Below are 15,917 nucleotides of genomic sequence, written 5' to 3'. Positions count from 1 at the left end.
GTTGGGGATCCGGTGTTGCTGTGAGCTGTGGTGTAGGTCGCAGATGTGGCTCGGATCTGGTGTTGCTCTGGCTGTGGTAGAGGCCGGCAGCTGTAGCTCTGATTCGACCCCTAGCCTGGGAACCTCCATATCCCACGGGTGCGGCCTAAAGAGCAAAAAAAAAAAAAAAAAAATCGACGTAGTATAAAATTTAGTGTAATAGTTATATTTTATGTAGTGATATTTAGTTAGAAATTTTATTTAATATTTAGTTAGGCATTTTATAGAGCAATGTTTACTTCGAGAGACTGCGATATTAAAAAGTTGATTGAAAACAACTTGAGCAGATTTCCCATAATCATATAAGGCAGCCTTCCACATGTTACCCTGAGGGGAAGAGAAGTCAGGGGGAAACGTGGCTACCACCCGGAAACGGGTCACAGTTGGTTCTAGAACCCACTCCCTCCTGCCTGGGACTCGGAAAGAAGAGTGGCGGTGAGTGATTGTTTTGGAACTGAAATGCCAGCGCTGATGCTTCTGTTCCCGGAGTGGAGCGGGCCCCGCAGAGGCGGAGTTCCCCACGCTTCCTGCACCCGCTGACGGGTGGCGGTGCTGGAGCCACGTCGTGGGCTTGGAGGCCTAGAGCTTTAACCATAGAAAATCGTGGATGAAAACAGCATGTGAAATTCACCTACTAGAGAGAGATTTTCTGTGTAATACTAAGGTTTATTTATAGGAATTGTATTTAAAGGTTTTAGGAAGATGAATGGCTTTTTGTTGGAATGAGAAGGGTTTTCTAATTAGTCGTCCTTTAATCAGAGACTTAGATGACTTCTTATACATTCCTTTTAATCAAGTTATAACCGTATTTCATGCTCTTTACATACAACTGCTAAAGCATCTCTTATTTTTATAACTTATTTCTAAAGACAACCAATTTTTGTTTATTTTTCATTTTTAAGACTGCCGAGAAGTCGGGCCACATTGAAAGATCAAAGAATGTAAGACAGAGACAAAGCGACTTTAAGGTAAGCGGAGGATAAGGATGGAGACGCTCCCTTGGGGGGGGTGTTCGCAGCCCCAGTTGCTGGAAGACTCGGCGCTCAAGACATTTGTCTTGTCTAGGCCGACCCTCCGGTTGATGTAATCAAGATGACGCCTTTTGATGCAGCTCTGCTTGTTTGCTATTGCCTAGAAAATGATTCAGGAGGTGATGCACTGTCTTGTGAAGCTGATCCGCGGGGCGCTGCTCCCGCCCAGTGCAGCGGAGGGCGGCGTGAGGCCGGGCACAGGCCGGGAGGTGAAGGCCGAGCTCTCGGGACAGTGGCTTGCTCACGTCATACAGACCCTCAGGTAGGTGGGCGCACGGTCTCCTGCAGAGGAGTCAGTAGCTTTCGCCTGGTTTTGGTGGAGGGGAGCGGGAGCCCCATGCTCCGTGTGGGTGTGATTTTCAGTCCAGCCTGCAAAGGAGGTCCTGTCCTCGTGCGTGTCCACTGTTCCCACACGTCATCTCACAGCCCTTCCTGGTGCTCACGCCCAACGGGGGTGTCACCATTCTCGTTGCGTAGTTCCTGGGAACTCGTTCCAAGTTCCCGGGTTACTGCAGCCCCTGCCGTGGCCTTTCTTCCCCGTTTCCAGCATAGTGAGCCGCGGCTTTAAGCTCTCTGGTGAGTGCTTGTGGGGTGGCCAGAGTGACGTCGGGAGTCGCTTGAAGGGCCTGCGCTGCTCACGAGGTCCCGCTCTGTTTGTTTCACAGGCTTACGTACGAATCCTTGACTGCCCTGGAAATTCCCAGTGACCTGTTACAGACGATCCAGGACCTGGTCTTGGATCTCCGAGGGCGCTGCGTGGCGGCCACGCTGCAGCACACGGCAGAAGGTGTGCCTTGCCCCGCAGCAGTTACCAAATAGGCCACCCTTCCCGGCTCCCAATCCTCGAGAGCGAGAAAGACACTCTTAAAGAAACCTGAGTGGTTCATGTCCTCTACGGCTGCTCAGTGTAATTTTTGTCTTTTCAAGTCTCTTTACTTTGGGGTACCAGACGATGCAGAAATTAAGATAGATTTGAAAAATTCGAAAAACCCTTAAGCCTGTAAGAACATCCTTATGGAAAACGTGAAGTAGAAAAAGTGGAATGTGAAATGTATGTGAAGTATCCCAATTTTGAAAATATACACAGATCCTTAGCATTCTTAATTTAGAACCATGAGTAAAATCAGAAGAAAGACTGTTAACAGCTTCTTTATGCAGAAGTTACAGGCGATGCTCATTTTCTTTACACTTCTAGAGTTTTCAGGGGTCTGTACCTACAGTCATAAGCAGTAAAGGTTGTCTCTACAAAGCAGCCTTTTGGGGAACCAGTCAAGAGCATGGTTAGAAATGCTGGAAGCCAGTCCCGTCGGTCCCAGCACGTGGGCGAGGGAAGCCTGTGTCTGCACAGAACCGGCGGCCCGGGTGGGGACGGCCAGTGTCCTCGCAGTCAGCCCTTGGGGGTGCACAGGCAGCCGCCGCCTCCCCTGGGGGCGCGTGCGGGCACCGTTGCGAACGTGCCGGGGGTCCATCAGAAATCTCAGGAAAAGCCGTCTGGCTTGTTCTGCGCACGGCTGGTGTTACCAGGCGTGCTGGCTCACTGCTGAGTTGTCTCACGCTGTCTCTGAACCTAGCCTAGCCTTGTCCATGTTGGGCTGTACGGTAGAAAATTTTATTTACATTAACGCTTTGTTAAGAAAACCCAGCGAGGGATGCACATTGAAATTCTTGAGTCTAGCAGGATTATGTTTTATCCCCACTCGCCCCAGTTTTGTACATTCTTATACAAAACAGTTAAAGATCATATCCTTTATGGAGTTTTATCTCTGTAAAGTGTGGTGAGATAATTATAATAAAACATGCTGTGTACGGAGTTCCCGTTGTGGCTCAGTGGTTAATGAATCCAGCTAGGAACCATGAGGTTGCGGGTTCGATCCCTGACCTTGCTCAGGGGGTTAAGGATCCGGTGTTGCCGTGAGCTGTGGTGTAGGACGCAGCCGAGGCTCAGATCCCGAGTTGCTGTGGCTGTGGCGTTAGGCCGGTGGCTACAGCTCCGATTAGACCCCTGCCGGGAACCTCCAGATGCCACAGAAGCGGCCCTAGAAATGGTAAAAAGACAAAAAACAAAACAAAACAAAAAAAAGCAAAACATGCCGTGTACTTGTTTTCCCTGTAGAAATAAAGAGGTTGGCTGAAAAGGAAGACTGGGTTGTTGACAGCGAAGGCCTGACGTCTCTGGTAAGTCTCGATTCTTTTCAGTGATTAATCATTAGCGTCTAGTATGTTCAAAACAAACGGTTTATTCTGACATAACGAGCGTATGCTCTGTTGCACCTCTAAGGCATTGCTTCTATAAATAGAAAAGCAAATGTCTTAAAGTTTTCCTTCTCAGAGTCATTTTTTCTGAACACTAGCCGCAGATATTTAAAAGTTAATAAAAACAGCGGATTTCTGTTAGAGTGATTTTTCTTCCTCCACAACTCGTAACTACCTTTTGTTTGCAAATTACCCAGCAGCTTGAGGTTCTCAGAAAAGCGGGAGAGAGGAGAAGCTGTTGCTGGGCGTCGCGCAGAGGTCAGGTGGGCCGTGCACACCGCGGTCTCCTCCCTCTGGAGTTGTCATCTCCTCAGACGTGGCTTTTAGGTTTCGGAGCCCCTTTGAAAACAGTTGTCATGAGTTGCAGTGTTTTGACCTGCCTTGTGGACCCCACAGCAGGCCTGCAGGGGCGTCGGGAAAGGTGGGCCTTGAGCTGCTCCGTCCTTCGGTGGCTTAAGCGGGGGACATTTCCTTTCCTCTCCCACTGAGGAGGTTGGGGCTGATGGGGCAGCTTCATCATGCAGTGCGGGCGGAGTCCAGGGCTCCCCAACCCCTTGTCCGAGCCTTGGCACGGCTTCTCTCTCAGGATGGCCACCGCCGTTCCGGCCGCCACGGCCTCACGCCTGCCGGCGGCGAAGTCTGGCATTTCCCAGGAGTCACGCCGAAAGCGCTCCCCACGTCTCATCTGAGGGAGTGTATCCGCCTGCCCTCCGTGTCTGCGCCAGAGGCCGGGGAAAAGTGCCGCTTTCCAGCCGAGCGCGTGGCTTTGCTAACCGCAGCAGTTCCCGTCTCGCCTCGGCAGACAGGGCCCCTGGGCTGAAGCGGGGCGACTTGCCCGCACGTGCAAAGTCGTGGGGGTCGCGTTGTGAGGAGACCCTGCGACGTGTCTTCCCTGGTCTGTGCTCGTTGACAACCTCCCTTCGAGGTTGACGGTTGGGGGGTTTTTGACGAGTTGAAATTCTTTTCCTCCGAATTCAGGGTTCTTTCTTAAGTTAATACAAATAGCTACGAGTGTGTGTGTGGAACAGCAATGCCTCCAAACTTGTGTGAGTTCAACCATCCTTGAAATGAGGGGTCTGTTTTCGACGTGATCGTGGGAGAAGGTGAGAGAGGCGAGCGTCGTGTCTTCTCTCCGCCGTCTCAGTTCCGCCTCCCGGAATTTATTTTTCATCTCTGTTATGATTACATTTAAAGGAGTTATTTTTAATAAAAATCTGTTTTAGATTTATTTTTCACAAGTGCTTGTATTTAAACACAAACTGCCCTGTAGCTGTGTGTTTAGGGAAAGGAGGTAGGAGCAGATCCATACTGTCCAGTACACCTGGCTTCAGGCGCCAGACACTGAGTCCAAAACAAAAGAGCTCAACTTTTTGAACTGATTACATGTTAAAATAATATTTTGATATATTACATCTTCTAAGTTTAATTTATTTTTTCTTATCGTGGTTACTGGAAAATCCAAGACTGCGCCCGTGACACGTTTGTGGCCTGCGTGGCTGACACTGCGCTTCCGTGGGCAGCGCTGGTGTGGGGAGAACGCTCTGCCCACCACCTGGCGTCTGACTGGTCCAGGCTTGGTTCTCCCGTGTGATGCCTGTGCCGTCCCGAGGAAGCTGCTTGACTCTGCCTCTAGCTAAAGAAGCAGCAGCATACGCTTTTTCAGAGTCTCAGTCATTAAGATTAAACGAGATGTTGCAGAAAAAGCTATAACCTACAGAGCTTTGTACACACCCAGAAGACTTTATCAAACCGATACTTGTAGTTCCAGAGCCGCTGTGATAAAAATACCTCATTTACATTACGCTCTACTGGTTTCAAAGCTCTATCCTGTATCTCCGCCCTCCTAATTGGAAGGCAGGCCACAGAGGCAGCGCGGGACCAGCAGCACCCAGTCGCTGGTCCCAAATGAAACAGCCCAGGAGAGCAGACAGCCTGGCCCCGACACAGGTTCTGACACCAGCTTCAGATCATCTGGTGCCAAGAAAAGGATATATGTTCAATTTCAGAAGACAGAGCATCTGTTACAAGGATTTATGTTCATTTAAAAAAAAAAAAAAACCTGACAAAAATTAAGCAACTTAGCCGCAGGATAGAAGGGAGCTTCACGTCCTTCCTCAGGTTAGTGTTTCTTTCCCCTCAGTCCAGTGTGTGTGCGTGTGTGTGCGCGTGAGACAGCCGCGTGCCTGGGTCCACATGTGTTGAGATGACAGTCACGTCTAAGGTCGTTGTGTAGATGAGCCCCTTTGAAACGGTTGCTGTACAAACTAGCGAGTTCTGGCCAATTTAAAGTTTATTGCACAGTAGGCACAGAAAGTAACCACAGAACAGCTAGTCGCGTGTTCAGTGTGGACACACCAGAGCGCTAAACCCGCTTATGGGTGATCGGGCCGCAGCCAGTGTGCCTCTCATTGGATGTTGTGGGAGAAACTTGCTGACCCCTAGAGCCGAGGGAGCCGAGCGTGGCGCCGGGTGTGGGCCTCCAGGCTTCCTGCGAGAGCCCAGGTGGCTCCAGGCTCAGCGTGGTGTCCAGGGTCCAGGGTCCAGCTCTGAGTGTTGCTCATCTAACATCTAGAAGGCCCAGGCTTTGAACAGAGTCAGTTGTCTTGTGTTTTCCTCGCGTCTCTGTAGCGTCCGTCCTGTTTGTTTGAAGTGAGGAGTTTCTCTCCCGGTGAGCCCCTGTCAAGTTAAGGAAACGCATGCAGCGTTGCCCCACTGCGACTGCGTTCACCTGAGTGCCTGAATCCGCTCCTGGGGGAGCGTCCTGCGTTCTTGCGTTGGAAATGGTTTCTGCCTTTTGTCCATTTGGATAATTCTGAGAATTTCCTTCTTTGAGAATAACGGGAATATGTAGTAAATTGTAATCAGCTACCTTAGGCGATTCATTGATAAAATGCAAAGGTGGGGCCATTTCCTTGTTTTCAGAAAAAAGAAGCAGCAGCTGTTTCGAAGCACCCGCTGCCTTTCCCACTGAGGTGCCTCCTGGGCTCCCAGTGCCGTGGTGGAGGCGGCGGTGGCGGCAGTGGCACTGATCTGCCCAGCGCTAAATGTGGGCTTGGAGCCCCAGGTTACTGCTGAAGCATCCTCGACGCCCTAACCTTTGGAGGCAGGCGGGCCGGGGTGTAGGGCCCAGTACCTGACAGGCCTTTGGCCCTTTAAATACCTTCTCTAGGGCACCTCCCCGTCCCCACCTTCTTTTTCTGCACTTGGACTTTCCCGTGTTCTCGATGGGGGCCTTTGGTGGCTCTCAAGTGCAGTGTTGAAACGACATTCACATCGAGGTACTGTTTTAGCTGTCCTTAAGCCTCAATTTCTTTCTGTAAGAAAGTAAGTTTGTCATTTTTTGCTTTGTATACAAGTGTCTTTTTTTACGTCCAATTTTTTTTCTCAAATTCTTGCAAAAGCTGAAGCATGTGTGGAGGTTCTGACTGCAGATTCCTGCCCAGAGCTGCTTGGCTGGCCTCCGAGCCTCGATCTGGATCCGCACCCCTGCGCAAAACCCAGTCTGCTAGGCCCTGGCCGGTGTGGTGACTCTGCCTCCCGGGCCCAAAACACAGAAAGAAGTGGATTGCAAACTAGAGCAAGCGTCAGGAAGAGCCCTGGTCACCCTCCGTCTCCGGGCCCTCTAACCCTTCAAGTCTCGGCTGGGGTGTTCTCGCTGTCTCAGAGGAGGGGGCTTCCCGACCCTTGGTGCTGAGAGCAGACCCCCTCCGTCTCTCCTTCTCTGAATGCCCGCTTGTTCTCGTCACCACATTTATTCTAGTTCGCAATCCACTTATTTCTGTACTTTTTTTGGCAGGGGGGAAGGGGGTATAAAGTGAGTTTTGTTGACTCTGCCCAGGATGTACACTGAGCAAGAACTCATGCCCCATCACCCCGGGTCGGCCTGGCATGAAGGGAACCTTAAGTACAGGCAGGGCTCCTTCAGACTTCTCTTGGACCGGTTTTCAGGTTTCACTTCCGGCTTGATGGACGTAGGAAAGGACCTAGAGACAGTTTTGAATGAAAGGTCTTGCCCTCCTCCGGTTGTTATTCCTAAGCACTCACCAGGTTGATGGGTCCAGAGACGTGGGAGGCCTGGAGGTTGAGCTCCCAGAATGAGCCCTGAAGGAGCCCTGCTGTCAGCTCCCGAGGTCTGCTGGCCTGTGGCACTCACCTCGGAGGAGTGGGGCTCTGGAGAAAGATTGTTCTTCTCCCCGACTTCTGTTCTGATTGGATTAGAGTTCTTTCACCTCGGAGGACTTGCAGTTTTTAGTATCGCGTCCAGGTCCCAGTGGCGAGGGGAGTGTCGGCGACCCCGTCCCTTTCCAGACTGTGGCGTGGCTGGGAGTCTGGGCCTCACTTGCTTCTGCTTGGGGTCCCTGTGCCCAGCGCCTGTTGCGTCTTGTCTCCCTCCAGCCCTGCCAGTTCGAGCGGCGCGTGGTGCAGTCGCTGCAGTCGCTGCGTGGCGTTCTGGAGTGCAGGCCCGGAGAAGCCAGTGTGAGTATCTGGGGACAGCTGCGGGCCCGGGTCCCACTGTGCGTGTCATGGTCCTGGCTCCAGACCTGCTGCCCCTTCGCCATCTTCCCAGGTGCCTGTCAGCGCGCCATCTCCCCCTCACCCACCCCCACCCCCGACCCCCCGTCAGGTTCCCCACATGGCTCGCACTTTTCCATGGGTTCACTCTATATCAAACTTCTTAAATTCAACAGGATTCTTCTTGTAGGTCTTTCAACAACCTAAAACCCAGGAGGAGGTTTGCCAGCTAAGCATCAATATCATGCAGGTACTTTGTCACAGCACTGATGCCCTGAAGCCTGAAATAATGCAGGTTATAATAGTTGTGTAGCAGATACTCTGTGTTACCTTGTCTGAGCGATGGTTTACGGTTAATAAGATCAAGGTAAGATTAGTCCAGCTTGCCTAGCAGCACCCAGTGTTCATTTTTCCTATATGGCCACCTTTTTTGTGCTCTCGTGTTGCCTTGTGTGTGAGCGTTGGTTAGAACACAGATTAAGAGACATGCTGGTGGTTTATGTTGTGCCTGAGCATGAAGTTCTTTGGGGCCAGTGCCTGCTGGACACATAAACACAGTGGAGCGGGAGTGCGGGAGTGACTGAGAGGAAGGGAATAAAATATGTTCAAAAATATGATAGGATCAAAATACAGGTGCTTTCAGTTTTTATCACGTGTGTGTTACACACAGGTGTGTGTTCATAGTGTTTACATGTGTGCGTGTGTGTATGTGTATGTGTGCTCTATGGGACATACTCTGTCACCTGCAGAAGGGACATACACATACGCACTGCCGACAGGATTTAGACGGTGTTTCTGCGTATGTGTGTAGAACTGTCTTTAATGTTCAAGTAGGCTGGTGTCTAAGAGGTCACAGCACTGCAACGTCTTATTTCTGACTTAGATTTTCATATGCTGTCTGGAGCAGTTGAGCACCAAGCCGGACGCTGATGTGGACACTGCCCAGTAAGTATAGCTGAGAGTAGCCTTGCAGGTGTGTTCGCAGGGATTAAAACTGCAGACTCATGTCCTGTGTTTGGTCCATATCCTGAGATTTCCAGTGAGGGAGAAGGTGTTGCTGTTACTTAATGCGGGTCTGTTTGGCCCGCATTCTCTGATTTCTTCATCTTCTGAGCTTGACTGGAGATGCGTTCAGCAAACTGAACGTGTGATTGGCTCGCTGATATCTAGAGGAACAGGTTCATAAGTAACAAAACGGGAGCTAGAGGAGGTGACTCTCCTTGGAACTGTTGCAGTTCTGATATTGGGGACTGCACCAGCGCTCGTTAAAGGCTGATTCTGCTGATAAAGTCTGCATCGTGCTTGGTTATTTGAGCTCCAGAAGATACTTCTGGATTCCTGATACTTCCAGATCCATGTGATAATTCTTTTATAATGCTGCTCCCTGGGCGTTTTTTTAAAACCTAACTTTTTCTGAATGATATTTGGCATGTATAATTTCTGTGTACCTAATAAGGGTTATGGTCTGACACAGATAATACTGAAATAAATATGCCTCTTAAATCTGTAATTGACAGCTTTCTTTTTCTTTTTCTTTTTTGCGTATTTCTTTCCGTGGTTTTTTTTTTTTTTTTCCCCGTCTTTTTTTTTTTTTTTTAGGGCTGCACCCACTGCATTTGGAGGTTTCCAGGCTAGGGGTCGAATCAGAGCTATAGTCACTGGCCTACACCACAGACATAGCAATGCCAGATCCAAGCTGCGTCTGCAACCTACACCACAGTTCACAGCAACGCCGGATTCTTAACCCACTGAATGAGGCCAGGGATCGAACCTGCGTCCTCACGGACACTAGTCAGATTTGTTTCCACTGAGCCATGAGGGGAACTCCTGTTTCCATGTTTACCTGGTGTTTGCCTCTCAGTATATGTAACTGTTCTCTCTCTGAGACCTAACAAATATTTAGTTCTTCTAGTTTTTCTTTGATTTTATATGTTTAACACATTATTTTACCAGGAATTTGTATTGTTAATCAGTTCCCTGATGTTTTGATTAAATAAGTCTTCCTTTGTTGTTTCGTGGCAATTTCTGTTGCACACATCATTGCATTCTAATGTATAGTGAAGGTATTTCTGAATTTTATCTTCTGTTCTACTCACTCACAGTGTTCATTTGTTTTAATTATCATCAGTTTAGTTTTAAATGGTTATTGGATTGTTATCCTTTTATTGTTTCTCTTTTTTTTTTTTTTTTTTTTTTGGTCTTTTTAGGGCCGCACCGATGACATATGGAGGGTTGGTCCCAAGCTAGGGGTCCAATCGGACCTGTAGCCGCCAGCCTACACCACAGCCACAGGAACTCGGGATCTGAGCCACATCAGCGCCCTACACCACAGCTCACGGCAATGCCGGATCCGTAACCCACCGAACGAGGCCAGGGATCGAACCCGCAACCTCATGGTTCCTGGTCAGATTTGTTAACCACTGAGCCACGACGGGAACTCCCGCTTCTCTGTTTTTAAATGTTGTTTGATATTTCCATCTGTTTAGTTTTCCTTATGATGCTAAAATCGGTTGGTTAGGCTTAAAGAAAAGACATCCTGTTCGAGTCCTGCTGCGTCTGTCAACTAAGCCGTGGCCCTTGGTGTCGTCCCTCTACCACGTCAGGTGTCTGGTCGCCTGCGGGTTGTTAGGGACGTTCCTAACTCAGCTCACCTGTTAGTCATTTCTATGCACGTGAGCTCAGAACACCCCAGAATGTCTAGATTCTGATGGGCGAGCACGTTTTGGCTGGAGAGTCTGTGCTCGGAACCCCCGCTGCTAGGGATTCGGAAGACCCTGAAGCTCATGTGGCAGGAACCATGGTAAGAGGGTCCCGGTGTCCGTGCTCAGAAACACAGACAACTATGCGACGTTTGACGTTTGACTGAAAGACTTCGAAGTCTTTTTTTGTTGCGGTGCATGTAATCCACCTATGACATTCTGTTCGCGCTGTTTGCTTTAGTGCTTCCACACTCATTCTTCTCTTGTCTCTTTATTCAGCCTCTCCGTTGACGTTGCTTCTCCGGATTTGTTTGGAAGTATCCATCAAGAGCTCAGTTTGACGCCTGTAAGTAGGTTCTGAATGCAGCCCCTCTGTTTTTCCCTGTCGCGTGGCTGGCTCGTTGGATTTGGCCCAGGTGACCAAGGTCTCCGCAGGGACCTGTTCTGGCATCCAGCAGAGGCAGCTGTGGGAAGAAAGGTTTCTGGTTCGCTTCCTGGCCTGCTGCGTGCTGAAGAGCCTGCATCGCAGAGGCTGCAGTAACTGTGGTCCTCAGGCTGCAGGTGCTGCTCGGACAGGTTGCGTTGTTATTTTCAGACGTGTTTATTTAAGTTGTTCATAAGCTTCTGATGAATCATTTAATTTTAGAATTTGATTATTTGTATGTTTAGTTTTTCTTCCCGTGGTTGTTTCTTCTGTTTGAGAAAAAAAAAATGCACTTACGAAGAGTAAAACTTGAAATCACTCAAATAGATTTTCCATTTTAGAAGAACCGTTCAGATCGTAAGGGTAACCATCAACCCGAGTTAACAAACGGACGGGGCACAGCAGGCGTGGCAGGCCGGGCCTGGCCTCTGGAGGAGGCCGGTGCTCAGGGGCAGGCTCCAGAGGGAGAGCCATTAAGACGGGTTGCAAACTGGGACCGCGGGAGAGCATGGCGAGGCGGCGTGCTCTGGGCTGATGGCATGTCACAAGGACTTGGCTCCATGTCCTTTGCAAGGACCACGCAATGGCACCACCAGGCATGGGCAGGAGGTCTGGCCTCCCCCGGCCCCCGCCTGTCACCTCCTGGTGCCCCTCCCTGCAGTGTGAACATAGAGCCTGGTGGAGGGTGGACGTACCGCCTGCTTGTACCTCGTTAGGCTCCCCTTCCCGTCCCCGGTCACTCAGGCCTCAGACGGCCTTCCATTGCTTTGAATGCACTTCAGCAGTTCTGGGGCTTTTTCATTATTTTTGTTGAGGACCACAAAAGACAGCAAAAGGGGCACACTCTGCCAGAAATAAATAAAAAATAAAGTTTTAAATAAACTTTAAAGACAAAAAGTTTCACACGTTTTGAAGGGACTGAACGGGATTCTGGCTGGTGTGGGCTCAGTGAGCGTCGCCCCTGTGGTCTGTGCACCTGCCAGGGCCTGGTTATTCCCTCTGTCCTCCTCCCTTAACCTACAGCACCTGACTGGCAACCAGCAGCCAGCACGGCGTGGGGAGAGCTTCTCCTGGAAAGGAGTTTTGCCCTCATTTTATCAAGGGTCTAAATCAAGGCCCGAATTAGTCACAGTCCTTTCGGAGAAGCCCTCTCACCTGAGGAAGCAGGGGCAGTGCTTGCTGAGCCCCAAGCAACGGCAGCGCCACTCTGGGAACTGTCACAGGGTGTTTTACCATCAGCCGGGGCTCTGTCATTCTGATAAGAAGTTACCCTGCACAGCTAGCTTCCCGGGGAGTGTGGGGTGCCCCCTCCCACCCAGCTGCCTTGGGAGGGCCCCCGGGCCCCTGTCCCCCGACTCCCGTGGGAAGGAGGCTCTGCACAGCCCCTCTTTGATGACATCCCAGTTCTCTTCCACATTATGAGAAGCTTAGAAATTACTTTCTAAGAGTTTTACAACTTGTTAGTAATTATTTTTAAACAGCCATTTTTATAACTCTTGGTGCAAAAAGGATGAAAAGTAGAATCCTTTTCCTGAGAATAGCAGCTGATCCTGCTTGACTGCTTTTCTGTGTCCCATCAATCTCTTCCACACAGCTATTAAATTCCAAAAGGGATTTGAGTCAAAAGTTATTTGACTCTTTAGTGTTCTGTCATAACGAGCAATAGTAGAATTATAGAATTGTATTGTGTTTCTCTGTTATTAAAAGAATTTAGAAAAAGCATTGAATATTGATATTAAACACCAAGTGATTGTAATTAAATTTGCTAGGGGATAAATGTTATCTCTGAGACTTGCAATTTGTTACTGTAAATGTAATTTTCTAAAAACTTGGTTTTAGGAACAGCGACTTCTGATAGTCCTGAGTAACTGCTGCTACCTAGAACGGCACACCTTCCGAAACATAGCAGAACACTTTGAAAAGCACAACTTCCAGGGCATAGAAAAGATCACACAGGTAACCGACTGTGCGGGTGGACAGTGGTTGTGTCGTCTGCTCTGTTTCCAGCCGCGTTCTCAGCGCCATCCCCCCGCTCACCCCACCCCGTTCCTCCCCTGCCCTCATAGCTCCTCGCTCACGGTCGCCAATTCAGCTCTCTCCTCTTTGGAGGGAACAGCTTCTCGAGGTGAGAGCCCCGCTCTTCCCAGTGGTGCAGCTCAGCCCTTTAGCGGAGCGAAGAAAAGGCCGGAAAGGTGCCCAACCCGGGTCTTGAGGAATCAGCCCAGATCTGGCTCCTTTCGGGGTAAAGCGTCTGCTTCCAGCTGATAGCACGTCTCTGCTTCTCTGTCCCATTCCGTCCATGCAACCACAGCCCTGCCCTGGCTTAGCACGTGAGCACGTGCACAGGTGCTGGAGCGCGCGCGCGCGCACACACACACACACACACACACACACACACACACACGAAACTGGCTTCGCACAGCTCCAGGATGTGTGCCTTCTCGCCTAAAACGTACAAACGCTCCGCTCCGCGCTCAAGTCCTGTGTGCAGTGAGGTTGGGCAGAAATGAGTCCTGTATAAACCAATGGAGACGTGCTCTCTTTCGGATGTTACACTTTGTTGTTTATGTTTTTCAAGTAAGCAGCAAAGGAAGAAATGCAGGGATCTTGTTATTATTAAAGGTTGGTTGGTTGGTTCCTGGGCAAAGGTTTATCAGATTTCTAAGTAAAACTAAGCCTGAACCACTTTTTCAGTGTCAGTACAGTTTTCTCAGTGCAGAAGAGTCAGGCAGATAGTGATCTTTTTAATCTCACCATCGAACTGTGCTCTCGATGGATTGCATGCCTTTTACAACTGGGGTTCCAGTTCATGAACTAGATTGGGATTTTTTTTCAAAGATTGAAAATGTCAGAGTGGGCGGCTGTGTCTTGTTTTCCTGCCTTTTCGTAAAGATTAATCATCCTGATGAGAAGTGATGTGACTTCAGACTGTAGGCAGAAGTCGGGTCTGTTTCCGGAAATTCTTGTGTTGAGAACTGCGAGGTCTTCTCTTGCCATAAAAAGTTGGCATTCGTAGAAAGTTTGTCCAATAACAGTAATGACACTGATACATTTATTGGAGAAATGTCCATTTAAAATATATGGTGTGACCAGGAATTGCATATAATAAGCTGGGGGTTGGGGTTTTAGGGTTTGCAAGGTTGCAGGTGGGAGCGCTGTCGACCCAGTGGATGACATTGAGAGTGGGGGGACACTGACGCGCACACGGGCGTGAGGCCCTTCCCAGTCTTTTCCGCATCGTTCTAAGACCAGCGTGATGCGAACGCTGGGGTGGGGGGCGGCTCTTGTTGGCACTCAGAATTCGAAATTGAATCTTTTGAATCATTGGCTATTAAATTGACAGTAAGCGGGATTTAGATTTAGCTGTAATTACGTAATTCCAGGGATTTTTTTTTGCAGACATAACATACTATTTTAACCTGTCCCAGTCTTTTAAAAGTAGGTATCTAATTTAGAGTTTGGATAGTTGCAGATTTTCAACTGATTGAGGAATGTAGTCATTAAAATGTGGCATTGAATTCCTGATTGAGGTTTTGTTTAAAGCCCCTGGATCTCTTTCCTGTAGTCCAACATAAAGGTGAGGCGAGGACAGTGTTTGTGTGTTTGTTTCGTATGTCCAGGGAGGTCCTTTCAGCAGTCAAATTTGAAGGCTTTTGAGTCACTTGAACCCTAGGTACCATATTTTACGTGTGATTATTTTAGCTTAATCGTATATAATTCTTTTTTTTGTTGCTGTTATTTGTCTAGCTAAAACTTCACTTGTTTGTGCAGTTTTTAGAGGTTACCCTCCATTTCTGTTTCTTCTTCCCTGCCTTCTGCGGTACATCCTTGGAGCCTGTCTCCTACTGGGTAGTTTGTGCCTCTCGCCTCCCCCTCCTGCCCCCGTGGTCCTCCATCCCCGAGAACACTAGTTCTCTGGATCTGTGAGTCTGCTTCTTTTTGTTACATTCATTAGTCTGTTGTGTTTTTCCACATACAAGAGACAGCATACGGTACCTGTCTTTCCTCTGACCGATTGCGCTCCACGTCTGTCCGTGTTGCTGCAGATGGCGCGATTTCGTTCTTTTTTATGGCCGAGTCGTATTCCATTGTGCACACACCACACCTCCTTTATCCATTCAGCTCTTGGTGGCCCCTCGGGTCGCCTGCCCACCTTGGCCGTTGCAGACGGTGCTGCCCACCTTGGCCGTTGCAGACCGTGCTGCCCACCTTGGCCGTTGCAGACCGTGCTGCCGGTGTTGCAGAAGATGCCGTGTGAGAGAGGAGAGAAGCTCAAAGTCGCTCTGGCAAGTTGCAGGGCAGGCAGGACAGAAATGGCTACAAACCATTGGTTCACCAGTTGGGTAGGACGTGGGGTCTGCAATCAAAACCTTGAACCCTGGCAACTAAAATTCAGTCACACGAGTTGTCTTTCACTCCAGCCCCTTCCCGCTTCTGTGCTCGGCTGGCGCTGCTCGCCCTCCCGCTCGTCGCGTCTGCTCCCCCGTCCCCTCGTCAGCAGTGCCCTGGATCCTGACCTGCAGGCCGTCTCGGGGCCTTCAGACCTATTTCCTAGCAGACGTCTTGCTAGGAGGCCCCTGAGGTTGCAGGTCACCGCGTCCAAACAGGGTCGCCGTCCTTCCTCTGTCGCAGCAGCTTCTCTTTACGTGAGCCTGTCTCAGCCGCTTGGCCGAGTCAGCAAGCTGGCACCTGGGTGCCGTTGCCTCTGTCTCTCCGGACCGCTGATGCGGAGTCTGCTCTCTTCAGCCCTTGAGCCGCCTTCTGAGTCGCCTCCACCTCTTGGCGTGCCCCCCCCCCCCCCCCCCCGCGCCAGGCTCAGCCCCTGCGTGACCCGCCTTCCCTCAGCCCGGCTCGGCCCGGATCCCTTCCCCTGCAGCTGGGCCTCCACGGGCTTCCCGGTCCATCCCTCTTGTTCCCTTGTTCCTTCTTCTGCACGCCGGCATCTCCCCATCCCCCCCA

General features: G+C 50.0%; 1 protein-coding gene across 34 annotated transcripts in view; it reads left to right on the top strand.

Annotated features, from left to right (window-relative positions):
- The window catches only part of EXOC2 (exocyst complex component 2), a 146,032-nt gene that overhangs the window by 87,182 nt on the left and 42,933 nt on the right, over nt 1-15,917 (top strand). For 27 of the 34 annotated variants that reach the window (XM_084967181.1, XM_084967179.1, XM_084967176.1 and 24 more), the window contains 9 exons: nt 942-1,007; nt 1,175-1,332; nt 1,736-1,857; nt 3,184-3,245; nt 7,719-7,799; nt 8,026-8,085; nt 8,719-8,780; nt 10,814-10,880; nt 12,798-12,914. In XM_084967181.1, coding sequence (XP_084823307.1) covers nt 942-1,007; nt 1,175-1,332; nt 1,736-1,857; nt 3,184-3,245; nt 7,719-7,799; nt 8,026-8,085; nt 8,719-8,780; nt 10,814-10,880; nt 12,798-12,914 — 795 coding nt within the window. Of the gene's footprint in view, nt 1-941; nt 1,008-1,104; nt 1,333-1,735; nt 1,858-3,183; nt 3,246-7,718; nt 7,800-8,025; nt 8,086-8,718; nt 8,781-10,813; nt 10,881-12,797; nt 12,915-15,917 lie in introns of those variants that run through there. The other 7 variants (XM_084967193.1, XM_084967190.1, XM_084967191.1 and 4 more) reach the window with 2 other exon arrangements.

Source organism: Sus scrofa, chromosome 7, assembly GCF_054392235.1.
Source record: "Sus scrofa isolate SSC_HxYL_T2T_F1_AM1 chromosome 7, Sscrofa_HxYL_maternal_Yorkshire_Landrace_v2.0, whole genome shotgun sequence".
In the NCBI taxonomy this organism is placed as follows: domain Eukaryota; kingdom Metazoa; phylum Chordata; class Mammalia; order Artiodactyla; family Suidae; genus Sus; species Sus scrofa.
This window is presented reverse-complemented; position numbering and strand designations above follow the sequence as displayed.